Source organism: Cydia pomonella, chromosome 14, assembly GCF_033807575.1.
Source record: "Cydia pomonella isolate Wapato2018A chromosome 14, ilCydPomo1, whole genome shotgun sequence".
NCBI classification, from domain to species: domain Eukaryota; kingdom Metazoa; phylum Arthropoda; class Insecta; order Lepidoptera; family Tortricidae; genus Cydia; species Cydia pomonella.
The window spans coordinates 1672488-1687247 of record NC_084716.1 but is presented as its reverse complement, the minus strand read 5'-3'; the positions used below and the strand labels follow the sequence as shown (position 1 = coordinate 1687247).

The window sequence follows — 14760 nt, the reverse complement described above, 5'->3', positions numbered from 1 at the left end:
TACCGATACATTACAGAAGCTGTCGAAATTTCCTTACCCGTTGTAATTGTTCAAAGAGTATTAGACTTTGACGTAGCTAAGCAAACACGCACACATGCGTAACGTATAAACCTGTAAAGATAGCTCCATTCGTAGTAGACCTCGGATTCCGTTACTAGTTAATAGAGCTACGACTCAACGTTTATTGGATATGTCGATTTTACGTAATTTGGAGCGCTGCGCGATTTGACATAGGTCTTACCTCTTTGAGGCACCACGGCCATCTAACATTACTGGCATAAAGGACGCATTTATGACTTTGACGCATGACAGAAAGAGAAGCCGAACTGCGTAAAATGGGCGTTTTCTGTTGAATTCATAAAATCAAAATCGAGAATAAATCCGTTTGTATAAGATAATAAGTTAATATTTAGTTGAATGATGTTTAAGACGAGATGAAAACCTTTACTTTAAAGTGGATTATGCTGGATGAAGATGTGTTTTCTAGTTGCACTGAGGTAAACACTAAAAATGTAGATGTAACTTTGGATTTATATTCTATCGAGAAAATTTTAAGCCTTTTTGTTTCGACTAGTATCATACCTCTTATCATATAGTCAAGATACATATATCCGAAAATCACGTCTGTTTGTTTCCGGGGCTAGCCACTGCCACGCTTCAAAGATCCCGTTATTTTTCGATGCAGGGCCTTAACGTCGATTAACAGTACTATGCCTGGAAAAGGGTTAAACGTGATAATCTTTATTTCGTTTCCCGAGTCGACGGAGCCCGGGGCTCCTATTAATCTCGTTTCCCGAGTCGACGGAACCCGGGGCTCCTATTAATCTCGTTTCCCGAGTCGACGGAGCTCGGGGCTCCTATTAATCTCGTTTCCCGAGTCGACGTAGCCCGGGGCTCCTATTAATCTCGTTTCCCGAGTCGACGGAGCTCGGGGCTCCTATTAATCTCGTTTCCCGAGTCGACGGAGCCCGGGGCTCCTATTACTGGACAGTTTGCCCTTCGGGCTTCTGAAGCAACCTAACCTATCCTATCTATTGGTTTAAAACTTTAATCTGCCTGATCTTACTATCAGCCGCAGACATGTCAAGGAATTCAGACAAGTCGTACAATTATTGGACACCTATTGGTTGTTGTTGTTGTTCCTAAAGTCAAGTCAAGTTTGTTTGTTGTCAAAATCAAGTTGAGGGATGACAATATGGAATAATCATAGGCATTATTTATTCATTATTAGTTCTTTTTAATTAAATAACTTTAAAATCATAGTATCTAGGTACAGTCAGCGTCAAACACTTTGTAGCAACCAAAGTAGCCAAATAGTTCGGTACACCATATATTCAGTATGGTGTACCAAACTATTTGGCCACTTTGACTGCTACAAAGTATTTGACGCTGACTGTACAATTAACTTTGTGCCAGAATTTATGGCTAGACTAGACTTTTCATCAGTTTCGATGAAACAGAAAAAAACCGGACAAGTGCGAGACTTACTCGCCCACCGAGGGTTCCGTACTTTTTAGTATTTGTTGTTATAGCGGCAACAGAAATACATCATCTGTAAAAATATCAACTGTCTAGCTCTCACGGTTCATGAGATACAGCCTGGTGACAGACGGACTGACAGGCCTTTGGGTACAGAACCCTAAATAGAGGCTACGCGTACAGGCCATACAATACAATACAAATACTCTTTTATTGCACACCTCAATACAGAAACAATACAAATAATACAACACATAAAGAAGAGGTAAACAACAGGCGGCCTTATCGCTAAAAAGCGATCTCTTCCAGACAACCTTTAGGTAGCGGAATTAAATAAATTTATGTCATGTCAGTAGGTATTCCAGATGCAATAATCTAAACTATATCTTTCGTACACATAAAATAGCTCCAGTAGGGCTTCATATGAGACTATTTCCTTTATTCATAAAACTTAACAGGCCTCTTTGTAACAAAAAAAAAGAAAGGATAAATTATTTTTTAAATCATTTTGACAAATGTTATCCTTAGAAATAGCATCTTAAGCGATTGGTCAAATAACCGACCCGGCGGTCTGTTGCGGCGAAACTCGATATCTGCACAAATCGCCGATCACAGCATACTTAGCACACATGTCATGTATAGCTTGATGTTATACCGACTAGTATGGATTGCGGGTTTTATAACATTATATATGTTAATGTAAAGTGACACACCTAAACTGCAAGGTGGGAGCATATTTATAAGACGAATCGCGGTCACCAGTGACCAGGGTGCCTAGCCAAAGTGACAATTACTTGCGCTACGACAACGAAACGCTTTGTGTCTCACTATCACTCTAATATGCTGCATATTAGTGCGACAGTGAAAGTTGCGTTTCGTTCGCTACGGAGCGTAAACGATTGGCATGTTGGCTACGCACCCAGTTGACCACACAGTTACCTTACTATTTTGTAGTAACAATCTAACTGTCATTTAACTATCTAGAATCCTAGAATATTTAAAACGAGTTTAAGTTCAAAATAACGGCATTCAACGGCAAGAACTTTTTAAGCTGGAAAGCGTATTAATCGTAAAGGTATTAAGCGGGTTTTACAGTATTTTGATCACATAAACCTAAACGCAAGTTGACGACCGGTTTGGCCTAGTGGGTAGTGACCCTGCCTACGAAGCTGATGGTCCCGGGTTCAAATCCTGGTAAGGGCATTTATTCGTGTGATGAGCATGGATATTTGTTCCTGAGTCATGGGTGTTTTCTATGTATTTAAGTATTTATATATTATATATATCGTTGTCTAAGTACCCTCAACACAAGCCTTATTGAGCTTACTGTGGGACTTAGTCAATTTGTGTAATAATGTCCTATAATATTAAAAAAAAAAAAAAAAAAAAAAAAAAAAAAAAAAAAAAAAAAGTGACATTGCTAGTCAGATAACTGACACGACAAACAAGTGGTGTAAACAACCTAGACATCAAGGTATCCTACACAAAACAAAGATTGCCGAAATAACTACATGTAATAGCTGTTAACATTTTAATCTTGTCGCTTAGTTTGACCAGAGTCTGTCCCATTTCAGACATAGATAGAGATAATCATACTGTCTTTGTCTTACGCTAGTACTGATAAATAGGGTTTGCAAGACTAAAGTGTCTATAGTAATTAGGTCGGCATTTGATATTATCTTATACCTTTAAACTTCTTTTTATATTATATTCTTGTATATATATATTTCTGTGATCTCGGAAACGGCTCTAACGATTTCGCTGAAATTTGGTATATGGGGGTTTTTGGGGGTATACAATCTATCTAGATCAGTCTTATGTTTGGGAAAACGCGTGTTTTCGAGTTTTCATGCGTTTTTCTTTCGACGCAGAATATGGTCGCTAATTTCGTGTTGTTGGCCACTGTCCGTCTGGTCCAGCGGGTTAAGACGCGGACTGCTAAACGAGTGTTACGGGTTCGAATCTCGCCCGGTGACTAACTTTTGTTTTTTTTTTTATGTTCAAGTTTATGTAGATATCACCTATACACCACCATCAAGTTATAACCGAGCAAAGCTCGGTCGCCCAGGTACTGTTCTCTTAACTGCCGATATACTTAAAACATGATTACGTGTGAAGTTGCGAGTCGCGCGAGATAACATCTCCAGAATGTCAAACAGACAAACAGAACAAGTAAATAGTATCGCACATAACTTGAATCGCGTGGTAGAATGTGCTTCACGCTATACGGAGTCGGAAAATATGGCTTCCCATCAGATAAGGGTTCGTATGTTTCATTCGACGACCGGTTTGGCCTAGTGGGTAGTGACCCTGCCTACGAAGCTGATGGTCCCGGGTTCAAATCCTGGTACGGGCATTTATTCGTGTGATGAGCATGGATATTTGTTCCTGAGTCATGGGTGTTTTCTATGTATTTAAGTATTTATTAAATATTTATATATTATATATATCGTTGTCTAAGTACCCTCAACACAAGCCTTCTTGAGCTTACTGTGGGACTTAGTCAATTTGTGTAATAATGTCCTATGAAAAAAAAAAAAAAAAAAAAAAAATGCAGGACCTTTCCATGAGAAAAGGGTCTTTATCCACATTGAGCATGACCATTTTCTGATAGCCACAAAAAATCTTAGGTGTGAATCTCTAGCTAGGTTTTAAGTGGGCACTAGTCCCGACAATGATTATAAAATTAGACTTACCTTTTTCTTCAAGGATATGCTATAGAAACTATATTTGGAATGCATCTTAACCTTTTGACTGCCAAAGACGTCATATGACGCGCGCGGCTACAGCCCAATATCAACCTGCCTGTAAAATTTCCTGCACCTGACATAGCTGAAGACAGAACCGCATGGAAGTCCAGACTCGAGAACAAAGCAGAAACCTTACACAACCGACCTTCCGCAATGAAGACTGAGTAAGAGGTATACACGTACATAGCCGTGCGCCGCAGTGGGACTTTACCCACATCTGCTATTTACTTGGTTCACCAAGGTTTGCTCTAAATAATACAGTAGAATAGCAACGCAATCGTCCAACGGTTCCCGGTTTTAGGACGAGCTGCGTGCTTTAACACTGATGTAATATAAACACTGTAAAAGATAGAGCAGAATAATTCTTCAGCATCTAGTATTAATACATTATCTTTGCATCTCTACCCAGCCCGGTAGGATTTGCAGGAGTGCACCGCGGCAGTTACTCGCGCGGGAGATAGCCTACCCGTCTTTCTCTATCTTGCAACCTTAAGCTTGACGACCGGTCTGGCCTAGTGGGTAGTGACCCTGCCTACGAAGCTGATGGTCCCAGGTTCAAATCCTGGTAAGGGCATTTATTCGTGTGATGAGCATGGATATTTGTTCCTGAGTCATTGGTGTTTTCTATTTATTTAAGTATTTTTAAATATTTATATATTATATATATCGTTGTCTAAGTACAAGCCTTATTGAGCTTACTGTGGGACTTAGTCAATTTGTGTAATAATGTCCTATAATATTTATTTATTTGAGCTTGTAGGGTCGGCAACGCGCGTTTATCCACTAGAATTGCAAGCGCCCATGGGCTGCGGTGGCAGCATAAGGTCGTGGTATTAAAAATAACTGTAGGTATTAATTGGAAGGGAAGGAATAGTAGATTGTTAACCAAGGGATGAAAGGCACCCATTCTTGTCGAGGTAGTTTAGAACTCGAACGCAGTGAGAATGCCAATAGTCCGAGACTGATACGTTGCCGTTTAACCGAGTTAAGTCCTCTACTTTTCAAAAAGAACATGACTAAGTAAACTTTTAAAGTATTTTTAATTAACAATTTAGGTAAAAGTATCGTGATTTATTGAATGTGGAGTTAAATAGTAGACTGGAAATTGTACAAAAAAATCATTTTATATCGAATTTTAATTGCTCTAGGGCAGAAACGTATCATTTTCTGCACACTTTAGAACAACTACCCACTTTCAGAGCATGAGAAATGAAATAGTATTTTATACAATCGTGGTATAATAGAGAGCTTTTCAGTCGAGTACCGTGTTTTGGCAACGAAGCTTGCTGAGTTGCCTAAGTAAGGTACGAGATTGAAAAGCTTAATTATATCACTATTGTATACAATACATTTTCCACGAGTCATCTACAATAATACTTTTTCTTAACTATAAAACCTAAACAATTAATGAAAATCGGTAAGTATCTCAGTAGACAAAATTGTAGACAAACTGCGACTCTCGCCCCGCGCCCGTTTAGTATTTTCTATGAGAACGCGGCGGCACGTGATTGGTCAATTTTTTTTCAGTTGACTACAACGTATCGAAATTAATCTTATAGTTGAGTACATTAAAAGTACCCAATTATAGTTTGGTATACGAAATCCTAATTCAACCTTTACAGTCGACGACTAGAAACTCTATTTCGCGCGCAAGGAACTGGCGACGCACACGTGATTACTATACTGGGGAGCCCTTTTTTTTGAAGAATCATAGTATGTTCTCTCAAGAACACCTCGGCTGTTAGAACAGTGCACCTACCTTGGCCGCAGTCCTGTTCCACACGACGACCTTGTGGCCGGAGTTGAGCAGGTTCTTGACGATGCCGCTGCCCATGATGCCGAGCCCCAGGAACCCGAACTTCATCTGGCTGGCTTTGATGTTCTTCTCCAGGAGGGTGTCGGAAACGTTCTCGAGGTCGAGGGGTGGGGTTTCCTGTGGAGGTCGTGATAATTAGTTTGATATGTTGGTAGTATAACTTAATCAAATAGGATAATATAAAAAATAATAAGATCTTGAAAAGCTTCTCATTCTGGGCGTAATAAACACGAAATCCCAATTTGGTACAGTCGACGTCAAAAACATGTTTACGCTTTTGCACTTCACTCCTTTGTTGTAATAAGGCGATAAATATAAACATATCTTTGACGTCAATTGGACAAACCAATGTTTCCGTCGAGGTATGAAAACTCCATACGATTTCGTAATTCAAATGAAGATTTTTTAGAACATGCGGTGAAATTGAGCTTATATTTTCAGAATAGGGAACTATCTATCCAGCAAATCTATCGAAAACAATGACAATATGCAATCTTAACTGTCCATCGGTTGACCTAATGCCTTTTGTAATTGCCAGTTAAGCGTGGGCGATGGTACAAAAATAATTTTATTTTGAAATTCATTGTATAAGTTATTCGTTTTCTATAAGATAAGACCAGGAGGCTATTTCACATTGACAAAAAACATACACTAGACAGCCATATATATATTCTTAGGTGAAGAAAAACATCGTGAGGAAACTGGACTTATCCCAATAAGGCCTCGTTAACTCAATTCAATTCAATTCAAATATACTTTATTCATGTAGGCCTAGCAACAAGCACTTATTAATAGTAAGACAGTATTACATATAATTATCTTAATCTAATTATCAGAGCAATTTATTGATGTTGTAAATATTATTCCATATATAATACTAATGAATATAATTCATAGATCAAATTTAATACTAAAACTTTCACAAAATACAGTCATACAAAAAAAAATGTAAAAAAAATACTAGTCTAGATTGTTTCTAGAATAAATTCTAAATGTCAAACAAATATAATAAAAACAACAAAGGAAATACATGCATTGGAATATCCATTTCATCATCATTATTCAAATATAATAAATAATTAATCATTTCGAATCACAATTAATCCCACGTTGTTTTATCATTCATGTAGTCTTGTGTGGTATAATAAGCTTTAGAAATAAGTTTACGCTTTACATGATTCTTAAATTTATTAATTGGTAACTCAGTAATATGGTTTGGAAGTTTATTATAAAATCTCACACAATTACCCATGAATATTAACCATTTGGCTTGGAATCTCTGATGGCAGTCGTTTTCGTAAAAACTAGTACCTGTGCCAATTTTTTGTATTAGGTTCACCAATTGAGCTATGGCAAAATGCCAGGACAAAACTGATGACGACTCCAAATTGTCAATGATATAGTTAAAGGATCTCTATGTAGACAGCGGAAGACCAAAACACTGATGGCGAGACCACCTAGACTCAGTTGAGGGCATGCACCATCGGTATTCAGTGATAAATTAAAAAATGGAAAACCTGGTTAACCCGAGTCATATTTTTTTCCTAAATAAATCCGGCGGGAATTCGCCACGACGATGGAGCTCAGACATCTCGACATGATTTTCGGATTATTATTTATTATGACTTCAAAAAATGTTTAACGTGTTCGCGTGCAACAGTTTCTTATAAATCTATTTATTGACAATAACAATATACATAATGGATATATACAGATGAATACTATAACTAGCTTATATCTAAAATAGGCCCTTGAGGCATTGTACCAAGGATGCTGGCGGCATTTCCTCGTTGTATCGCAATACTGATACGTTGTGCGAGGAAGCCGCCAGCTCTTCGGTCACCAGTTACGTCAACCAGACGTTTCGCGATTTCTCCAAAAAACTTGTGCGCGCTGGGACCCCATGGACCTAGAGTTTCAACGCCAAAAGGTACAAAATGGTACTCTCTACCGAGGCTCTTATATTTATTACGTTTCAAAATTTCGGCGCTTTCCGCCGCTGCGCCCGCTTTTACATTAGTCCGTTGGAGGTGGGACGGTGCCAGTGTGTCTACGCAGGTAGCATCCCACACTAACATCCGTCCCAAGCTCCAAGGAACCAAGGACACCCCATCAGGCCTCTTGCCATCATCCCTGATAATGCCAGTTGGCTCAAGAAGAGCAGGCACATTGATGGTGGCAAGAGATCGACGGATTATGTCATTAAGCGACGCATGTCTTGAAAAACGACCAGCACTTTTTTGACAAGATAATCCGTGGTGTCCCAGTCGGTCCACGTCCGTGCCACAAGAGCATATATGTGGCGTACATACCGAAACCCCGAGTCGCAAACCAGTCGCCAGTCTTAGGGAGGTCGGATCCAAGAAAGTACCAGTATTAGGTGAAGGATGGGCATGTAGCCAGTAGCCGGCTTCCCGGGCTCCGACCGCCAAAAGTCTCGCGTGATCTGGACCCGTACAGTTGTTTAGAAGAGTATTGTAAGTTAAATCACAGTAAATATTATCCCAGCTCCTTTGTGATTTTGGGTTGTCTGGAAATTGTTTGCCCGGGCAAGCAATTTTAAAAGCATTTTTAGCATCCTCAAAGCCCGTAATCTCATAGTTTGTGGGCAAAGCCCATAAGATATTTCCTATGAGACCAGACGTGCTATTAATGGATGCCAAAAAGGCTGGGGAAGCCACACTGGAAATTTTGCGAATTCCTAAACCTCCGAACCGAATAGGGAGGGACGCTTGAGACCAGGAAGGCTCACTCAGCTGAATGTTTAGAATCGTCTCTATACTAATTTTGATCAAATCGTCTATAGGCGACAATAAATTTGGATGTTTCCAAAAAGGACAGCAGCGGAGCACATATGTAAATTTAGGGACAAAAAGACAGAATTTCAGAATCACAAGAGCATAATGAGGGCTAATTTCGAGTAAACTATTCGTGTGACTTTTGAATTTAGATATAGAGTTAGAAACATAATCAGGAAAAGATTCTTCAAATATAGGAGAACCCAGGAGGCAAAGAGAATCCTTGTCTACCAATTTTATATTAGGAGCCAGATCGTCAAATTTGGGTTTTAAGTCGGTCAAAGTACAAGAAGATTTGTGAATAAAGAGTTCGCATTTGCTGAAATTCAAATCTAAACCAATATTTTCGAAACTGCTCCTAACAAAAGACAAATCAGAGAGCACAGTATTCACGTCGCCTCCTAGGGTTCCGTCGTCTAAGTACCAGACGTTGAATTTTGATTTTAAATTTTTAATAATTGGATTTATAGCCAAACTAAAAATTGCTGGCCCGAGAGGGTCACCCTGCTGACAACCAACCTCAGAAGATAATTCATGTGATTTGTACATTAATTTAGACGAGTCTGAATAACAAAAGAAAAGGTAATTGTACAGTTCCGGAATTTTGTCCTTAACTTCTGTCAGCAAAGTGTCCCTATTATTTGCATTTTTAACGTCAATTTTGACTACAATTTCACAATCATCGAATGAAAGGTAGGTCCTTAGGGCATGGACGGCTGCCTCGCACCCACCTTTCGTGCCAAAACCTAGCTGTACTGGTTCAAAAAGGGACTTCTTATTAGTTTGCTGAATTCAAAAGAGGGCGTTTCCCCTTCGGCCGCGTACGCAACCAGAGCTTCGTAACCAGATGCGATCGAAAACTATTTCTGCCTTGTACGAAACCGGTTGCGATCAAAAACTAATTTCGTCTTACCCGTAACCAGTTACGATCGAACACTTCTCGTTCTTATACGAAACCAATGTCTGGGCCATCTAGCTATAGGTTTTTTTTTCAAATATTTTGTCATGATACTCATGATAATTTCTTATCCTGAATGTCAGTGCTCCACGTCTCTTAAGCTAGTGTCTTTTAAGGAACAAGGTTACATTGTATTTGCCAACAAAGTATTTGAATATTATCAACTGGTACAATTTTTGTGTTCTGATTTTTGACTAGATATATAACGTGTACAGTACTTATACTGTATAGCAAGGTGTATAAATATAATCTTAGCTGACTTTATCAACGGTCGAAAGGTTTCGTACAACAAAGAAAAGTGTTCGATCGTAACTGATAACTAGTAAGACGGAATTAGTTTTTGATCGCAACCGGTTTCGTACAAGGCAGAAATAGTTTTCGATCGCATCTGGTTACGAAGCTCTGGTTGCGTACGCGGCCGAAGGGGGCGTTTCACGACTCTTCTCTTTGACCTCTATACGTGTTCATGGTGAATACTTTGAAAAATAGATACCTGTGTTAAAGAATAAACATTATATTTTATGACTATCTAAATTCTTTCGGCATGACCCTCGTATTGTGAAGGGTGGCGGGAATATGCATTGAGCAATAGAGGAGGCCTCTGCCGAGCAGTGGGACATTCTTTTTAGCATATTCGCGTCCACTGCTGAACGTATGCCTCTTTCATGGTTTTCCACGTTGTTCTATATGCGGCAATTCTATGCCAGGTCAGCCCTGCAGTCTTTTTAATGTCGTCTGAACATCTGGCTCGGGTTTTTCCATCTCTTCGGCTTCCCAGTCGAGGTCTCCAGGTCAGGTCAGGTTCAGGACAGTACTCGCTGGCCCCATCGGTCGTCATCCCTGCGAAAGATATGGCCGGCCAATTCCCACTTCAGCTGCGCAATTCTTTTGGCGATGTCGGTAACTTTCGTGCGCTGGCGAATGTCCTTATTCCGAATTCTGTCTGCCATGTCTCGCATGCGTAGGTCATTACTGGGGACATACATTCTTACAGAATACAGGCTAGTAAAAAAAAGTCAAAAGGTATACTTACAGGTCTCAATATATTCGACGGGCGATGCAACAAGCTCGACTTTTTCGAGAACGAGTGGTTCAGCATGGAGGGTTTCTCGTCTACATCTGGGTCCGTGTAGGAGCGAGACAGACTGCTCTTGCTCTTCTTTTTAGCGGGAGCCTTGATGCCGGCGGAGGAGGCTCGCTTGATTGGCTTCACCTTGGAACCCAAACGTATCTATAAATAGGGTGAGTGGTTTAGTGGGCATGAGGTATCGCATCATGCAAATCTAACTACCAGCTATTAGGCGGGTCCACACAAGACGAGCCTATGGACCTAGCGGGCTATTATATTTGTTAATTAATTTGACGACTGGTCTGGCTTAGTAGGTCCTGGGTTCGAATCCCGGTAAGGGCATTTATTGGTGTGATGAGCGCAGATATTTGTTCCTGAGTGAAGATAAAGATAGTTTATCTACACACATATCATAAACCCTCTATGATGCCTTCAAAATCCGTAAATAATGGCCAACATTACGATAAACTGTTTTGTTACAACAAATTTCTTATCTGTGATGATGTTGTAATTGCTTCATAACTACATCAAAATCGATTTGGTTATGACTTCAAATTTGGAACATCTCTGAAAAAAAAAGCAATTCCATTTGGCCTCTATTCTAATATCGCAATCGTTTAAATCTCATTTTAAAATGTATCTTTTAAATAAACAAATTGCAGGAATACCGCACGGGTACTTGGTTGCAGATTACCGAATCTAGTCTGTACAATACAATACAATACAAATATACTTTATTGCACACCTCAATACAGAAACAGTACAAATAATACAACACATAAAGAAGAGGTAAACAACAGGCGGTCTTATCGCTAAAAAGCGATCTCTTCCAGACAACCTTTAGGTAGCGGAATTAAAAAAAAAAAAAATGTTATGTCAGTAGGTGTTCCAGATGCAATAAAAGAAGTCTAGCACAGAATAAACACAAAACTAAGCAATATAATTATCATATACAAATATAAATAAAAAAGATATATAAATAATAAATACATATACATACATATATTAAAATACATATTATATATATATATATATATATATATATATATATATATGTATATAATAAATGTATGTATGTATGTATGTATTCTGTATGTGTACAAACTCTTTATATTATTGTAGGCCGTTTTATACTCGACATCTGATATAATAAGGTACTATACACCAACACGCACCACACTTTTACATAATCCATACTACGACACGTATTATTATTTTATAGGCATGCTACTAAATATTTATGTATATATATGTTTTCTTTTGTTACATCGTGAATCGTTCGTGATCTGGGTTCTAGCAGAATTATCAGTGCTTCACCCGAAAGAGTGGAGCGTATTACTGAGCCAGAACCCTTTTGTTTTGCTGCAACGCACACAGCACACATTACCTTTTCTTGATGCTTTTTGCTCTTTATTTAATTTTTATTTTGGTGTTGCTATTGTTTGTATTATTTTTTTGTTTAGTTGTGTGTATTGTGGCAAGCGAATAAATGGTTTATCTATCTATCTATCTAATATCAGTCGAGGTGCCTTTTTGTTGGAAATGAAATGTCAATTGCATACAATTTTGACATATCTCGCATGTTAGTTTGTATCGATTGATACGGAAATAGGCCCCCGACTCTAGTTTGTCTCTGAATTAAAAAAAAACTACGAATGCGTGAAATGCGTGAAAAAAGTTTTCATTGCCGCCATTTAACGTACAGTCTATCTTTTAATTAGTTTTAAGTATACAATGAATATGTTTTGTTGTTTTTAAAGTAATTCTAGCAAAAGTTTCGTGTAAAATGAGCGATAAAAATATTTCGGAGACGCCACCACATATCCGCGTGTTCCGCCAAGAGAGCAACGATGCCGTGTAATTTGGGTTAGTGAATATATCATAGCAAGTTTATAATATGTGTGTAGATAAAATAGTGTATGTAACTATACATAATAAGGCATTAAAACACTCGTGTATTTTAATGCCTTTTATTATGTAGCAGTCACATAAACTACTATTATTTAAGTAGACATATTACAATGCGCTTATAAATGTCAAATAAAGCTACACCGGCTCTTACCCTACACCTGACCCAAGAAGATTTAAGTCCCCCCTCAATTGGAGGGTATCCCAATATGGACCGGCAAGAAACTCGGTGGGACACATCTTTTCAAAACATTACATCTTATAAGTAACATGCATTAAATAATGCACAAATACAATTTATATTACTATAGAAATCATGCAATTACATACAGTAGCTACTTTTCTTTATAGAAATTTGACTAAAAAATATATATGTTCATCAAATCAAACAAATACGTAGCTCTTTCAGAAAATATATCGAATTGTTACAAAAGGAAAATAAAATAAATAAAGAAATGAAAATATACATTATATGAATCTTGTAACGTTTCCTCCATACTACATACCTTAGGTGTGGTGGTCTTCTTCTTGACCTCCGGCTCGGGTTCTTCTGTCTGCGAGTCTAGCTCTTCGCTCTCGACATCTTCTTTGAGCTTGTCGAACTCTTCTTCGGGGTTGCGTTGGTGCCCATCGATGTCACCGAATTTCTGGATAATAGAGACAGGTGTTACTTTGACAGTTTTAAGCCTAGAGGGCTGTCCATTAATCACGTCATACTAAGTAAGGGGGGAAGGCTTTTGGGAATATTTTCGAATAAGGAAATGTTGTGTGATGAAGGAACACGAAGTTGTGCGTTGATGAGTCAGCCAGTCGGTATATACCTATAAATAAGTTATAGTAATTTTTAAGGTTCCGTAGCCGAAATGGCAAAAACGGAACCCTTATGTTATATAGTTTCGCCATATCCGTTCGTGTGTCACAACCAGTGATCGGAACTATGGGAGTAAAACTTTAACAAAACTTATCAAGCGGACGTAAAAAGAGTGCTTATAGTCTTAAAAATATTCGAATATCTATGAATGTAAATATTTTTATGGCTGTAAGTACTATACTATTCCTATCCCTATGGACATGAATATTTTTAGGGCTGTATGCACTATTTTATGTCCGCTTAACAAGTTTTGTTAAAGTTTTACTCCCATAGTTCCGATCACTGGTCACAACCATCTTACTCGAAAAGTATAAGATGAGTTTTAACAAAATTTCGTGAGCCGCTACATAGTTTAGAAGTTTATTTAGATAATCCGTTTATTTGTTAAAATTTATAAAAATATTCTTCGGTTCTCTCCATAGATGAAACTACAAGTAAAAAAAAATTCAAGTCAAATCGACATGTGGCACACCAATTAATAGGCCTTCAAAAATACGAGTAAAATTGAGGTTGCTAAAAACGTTTCTTGATTCAGTGAATACTTTTGGAAATAATCTCTCCGAAAGTCATAGATATTGTGTTTTCGGTTCAGTTTTCCTAATCAAAACACTCGGCCGTGAAGAAAACTCGCTCATCGCTACTATTTCCAGATGCTGCCGGCCGTCGCACACATTCGTAACTGATAATCAATAATTATTAATAATTTCCTCAGGATAAACGATGTACTCCGCGATCTGGCTGACGGCCTCCTTGAAGGCAGCAGTCTTGCAGCACTTGATGAGCTGCTGCTTAAAGCCTTGTTACTATTGTCATTGGATTGCTGTAACCTGGTGATCATGGACTAACCTCAGGGTTACCGATGTACTCCTCGATCTGGCTGACGGCATCCTTGAATGCAGCATACTTGCAGGACCTGATGAGCTGCTGTTTTAGCTCTTGTCATTGGATTGTTGTAACCTGGTGATTATTGGCTTACCTCGGGGTTAACGATGTACTCCTGGATCTGGCTGACGGCATCCTTCAAAGCAGTAGTCTTGCAGGACTTAATGAGCTGCTCATTGAACTCTTGGTACTATTGATTGTCATTGGATTGCTGTAACCTGGTGACGGT

At 38.6% G+C, this 14760-nt stretch overlaps 1 protein-coding gene across 1 annotated transcript in view; it reads right to left on the bottom strand.

Annotated features, from left to right (window-relative positions):
- The window catches only part of LOC133524719 (cytokine-like nuclear factor N-PAC), a 122551-nt gene that overhangs the window by 93556 nt on the left and 14235 nt on the right, over positions 1 to 14760 (bottom strand). The window contains exons 5-7 of the mRNA XM_061860859.1: positions 13285 to 13425; positions 10835 to 11032; positions 5989 to 6162 (exon numbers count right to left, since the gene is read on the bottom strand). Of these exons, the coding sequence (XP_061716843.1) occupies positions 5989 to 6162; positions 10835 to 11032; positions 13285 to 13425 (513 nt within the window). The remainder of the gene's footprint in view (positions 1 to 5988; positions 6163 to 10834; positions 11033 to 13284; positions 13426 to 14760) is intronic.